Source organism: Notothenia coriiceps, unplaced genomic scaffold, assembly GCF_000735185.1.
Source record: "Notothenia coriiceps isolate Sejong01 unplaced genomic scaffold, NC01 NC01_scaffold00002828, whole genome shotgun sequence".
NCBI lineage: Eukaryota > Metazoa > Chordata > Actinopteri > Perciformes > Nototheniidae > Notothenia > Notothenia coriiceps.
The window spans coordinates 109,837-114,069 of NW_011335529.1; the positions used below are offsets into that span (position 1 = coordinate 109,837).

General features: G+C 45.5%; 1 protein-coding gene across 1 annotated transcript; it reads right to left on the reverse strand.

Annotated features, from left to right (window-relative positions):
- Positions 1-290: 290 nt before the first annotated feature.
- pou4f3 (POU class 4 homeobox 3) lies at positions 291-1,720 on the reverse strand. Its single transcript, XM_010765939.1, has 2 exons — positions 1,601-1,720; positions 291-1,232 (listed from the first exon to the last, which is right to left on the reverse strand). Exons 1-2 carry the CDS (start codon positions 1,718-1,720, stop codon positions 291-293), a joined length of 1,062 nt encoding a protein of 353 aa, XP_010764241.1.
- Between the last annotated feature and the right edge of the window lie 2,513 nt (positions 1,721-4,233).

The following is a 4,233-nucleotide window of genomic DNA, read 5'->3' on the forward strand; positions in this document are numbered from 1 at the left end:
AGGGTGTATTTGCTGAAAGTTCATATTCAGTGTGTGCAAGACATGATCAACAACATCAAAATCACCCTCCTCACAGATCTACACATTTATGATGCCCATAACAAAATCGAACAAAAGTGCAACAACGAAGAGTGGGTGACACGGAAAGAAAAATGGAAGTCTTTTTTGGAAATAATCCCAGATGAGACGTGAGGAGCTGTTGATAAATCCCTGTTAGTGAGGCTACTTAGGCTATTATTAATCACTCGATCAAAAATGTAGTAGGCTATTTTATTCATGATGTGTGAGACTCAGTGCACCGCAGAGTATTTCATTCGTTTCTGTTTTTGCCGCTGGTTGCAAAACCACACTCGAACCACATTCTTTTTCAGGTCCAGTTTCTCAGCGATCGCTGCAATTTTTTCAGAGGAGGGCCGAGGCTGGATGGCAAAGTAAGCCTCCAAAGAGCGCTTCTCCGGCGCCGCGATGGAGGTGCGCTTTCTTTTCCTCTCGTTCCCATTGAAAAGGTCCGGCTTGTTGCTTTTCTCCCGGTACGCAGCCTCTGCTTCCTCCAACCAAGCTTGGAGAACTGGCTTGAGCGCGATCATGTTGTTGTGTGACAAAGTGAGGGACTCGAACCTGCAGATGGTGCTCTGGCTCAGTGACCCAACTCCGGGGATCTTCAGGTTGGCCAGCGCCGACCCCACGTCCGCCTGGGTCACTCCGAGTTTGATCCTCCTCTGCTTGAACCGCTCGGCGAAGGCTTCCAGCTCCCGGGGATCCGACTCCACGTCGTTGATGCACGCCATGCCTCCGTGCACTGACAGGGAGTGGGGGTGCGCCATGTTGGCCATCGCCTGGTGCAGCTGCCCCATGGTCTGCAGGTGGTGGTGGGGGTGCTGGTGGTGGTGCGCCGACGCGGTCATCCCGGAAGGCTCCGGAGCACCCATCCCGGTCACGGCCAGGCTGGAGGAGAGGTGGTCCAGGAGGTCCCCGGCCTCCAGGCTCTGTCCGAGGTGGTGGTGATGGAGGTGGTGGTGTGAGGCGATGGTGGAGGGGACGTGGGAGATGGGCCCGGTGGTGGAGGAAGAAGAGGAGGCTGAGGTACAGGGGACACTGCTCATGGTATGGTAAGTCACGTCTGGTTTGAACGGGTGACTCTTGCCGTGAGAGATAATGCTGTCAGCAGCCGCCAGAGCCTCTGCCCGTGCCAGCAGGCTCTCATCAAAGCCTCCGAATATATTGCCCTGCAGCTGCAAGCAAGAGTGCGCATACTGGAGTCAGTGGGGAATTGTGTCAGGCAGCTCTCAGAATCTCAAAAACATTTTTCCAAAGGCAAGCAGCAAGCACCGAGGAGAGGGGAGAACTCTCCTCAAAGCACAGGTCATAAAAATTAATATGAAAGCAAGAGCATTGCTTGAAAAGACATGTGGATCAGAGTGGGGGGGAGGAGGTTTTTTTTTGGAGAGGGTGGGGAGACAGAGGGGTGTGAGAGAGAGAGAGATAGAAGATAGAACAAAGTCCTGTCAAATCAACTTTTACAGACATTTCCACTGTGATATTTTCCCCTCCTCTCACCCATTACTCTCCACAGCTATATTCTCCCCCGACCTGAACGTACCTGCGGGGCGGGCAGACAGACTCTGCGCATGCCCTCCGAGCCTGAGTGCAGGCCGGGATACTTGGGCTCGTGCAGGGCCGGGTGCATGGAGAAATGCTGCTTTCCGTTCATGGTCATCATCCTCCTCCCTGCAAGCACCTCTCGAGCAGTGTGGCCCCTGACATGAACGCCGGTTGATTGGACGGCTGCAGAGCTCCTCTTGCTCTCCTTCACCAGACTGAGCTGTTAACATCGACAGCGCCTCCCGGCATCCCTCGCTCCCCCCTCGCTCCCCCTCCTCTTCTTTCAGCCTCCCTCCTCCTTCCCTCCCACCTGCTCAACTTACAAGTTGAACAATGTTGGCCTCTGTGCGCAAGCGTCAAGTACAAATAATCATAAATAATATTGCTATTAAACGTTGTTTATTGATGAGATCGTTGTTGTGAATTTACATTATATTTTAATTTTTTTTACTGGTATTAAAATTGAAGTTTAAACCATGGATTTATCCACTCGAATTGTTTCAGCACCATGGACAGCACCGCTGAGGTTAGTGCAGCAGGTTGCTCCAGCGCTGTCCATGCTACTCACTGTCAGTGGTATAAAGTAACTGAATAGATTTACTGAAGTACTGTACTTAAGTATAATGTTGACAGACTTGTACTTTACTTGAGTATTTCAATGTTTTTCTACTTTGTACCCCACTACAGTTCAGATGTAAATAGTGTGCTTTTACTACACGTATATAATATATTAAGTTGCTTTGAAGATTTTGATTAATAATGTCAAATATAAAGAAAACACTAAAATATCCTTTAAGTTACACCTGGAGTAACATTCACAAGCAACCCTGTAGTAATTACAAAGTAATTAAAATGAGTTAAACACATTAATACATCAATAATTATAATCAAAACACATTATACATATGATTAGAAAATTGACCAATATGCATAATGAGTACTTTTAATTTGGGTACTTTAAGTACATTTTGTTGCTAATACTTTTGTACTTTTATTTCAGTATCATTTTTGAATGCTGGGCTTCTATTTGTAACATAGACTCTGGTACTTCTACTTTTGCTTAAGTACAAGATCTGAGTACTCCACCGAACTCTGCTTACTGTGTATAGATGTGATAATATGTTAAAAGGATGGATAAAGTTTAGATTTTGTACTACATATACTTCAAATTTAGTCTAAGACCTGCAGGTTTCTGACCAGTTGACCCGAGGGCCTTGGCCTGCTCTCCTCACGCTCAACCTCGGGGCTTCTTCAGCCTTCTCACGTGGCTTCAAACCCAGGAAGCCGGGGTGCACGGGCCGAAAGAGGAGCCAGGCGTGCGGAGGCGGACCGATGACACTGTGGGTCCATCCGATCCTGCCGGCCGGCTCTCTGGTTCCCCAGACTCTGAATAATTTAGCTGCATGGTGGCAGGCATCCATTACCACGCTGGCATGTTCTTATTCATTACACAGATTAAAACAGCCGAGGGTTTTTTCTCACGATGCAAACCTGTTGCAGGCTGAGGAGCCAAAGGTTTAGAGCCGCAGGGAAGAGAAATATACCTTTTTTTTTTTATTAGTGCTGTATGTGGCTGCAGATACCATGAAGATGTTCAACAAGAGGATTGAACATATTCATTGATACCATTTATTAATATTTAGTAGAATATGCAATAGAATAGAGGGCAAACATAAAAAAGTCACATGCATAAAACATGTAAGAGAGTGTCCCATGCATCACATTGAATTGATAAGACGTTAGCCTGAAAAAAGCCTGAATCCTATTTCTCACCCTCGCATCACCCTTAGCCTTGTTATAAAGCCGGGACCATTCATAATTTAGTGTCCAGTGTTTACAACGCTGTCATCTCTGCCTTTTCACATTCTGAAGATTGCATCTATCATATTTTATGAAGAGTGTTGTGATGTTTAGGCCAAATTTGACAGTGCGCTCTTTTCTTCTCACCCCCCATCAAGCCTGAATACACGCCACCAGATGCCTAACTGTGCCAGCATGCATTTTCTTCCCCCCACTATGGTGAGAAGTTTCAGTACAAACTGCAGCTGGCCACCATTCAAAAACGCTGTGTTCCTTATTACAAATGTCTGCCCACATTTAAACATTAAAAACATTTTGTATCAATATATTGCAAACCCTAACTGTATTTGTTCGATTACATGAGATACTGAGTATGCTAATGTACATAAAACTAAAGAGTTTCTAATAAGTATCTCATAACTTGACTTACTAAGGCATTAAAGGCCTGACATAGGTGCTGTTTTATAATCTTGTCATGTTATATTTAGAAAAAAATAAATAATATAATAATAATAATATTAGAAAAAACATTAAAATAAAGACATTTAAAAAAAAATCCTGTTTTTATACATTTAATTTTTGATTAAAGAAATTGACTTCTTTAGTGACACATTTCAGCGGTGCTGGTTCCTTAACCCAGCATGTCAGCGGGCCGCGGAGGGATCTTATGGAGTCAGATTTGGGTCAATATTCTAGCGCACAAAACAAGCTACTCATGAGCGGAAAATGTGCTTTTACACCCGCATTAAATGACCCCGCGCGCAGACAGCCTTTCCTACTCTCACTCGCTTGCGGAGTCTGTCCGTGCCCGACCAAGGCCGTTGGTTTGTG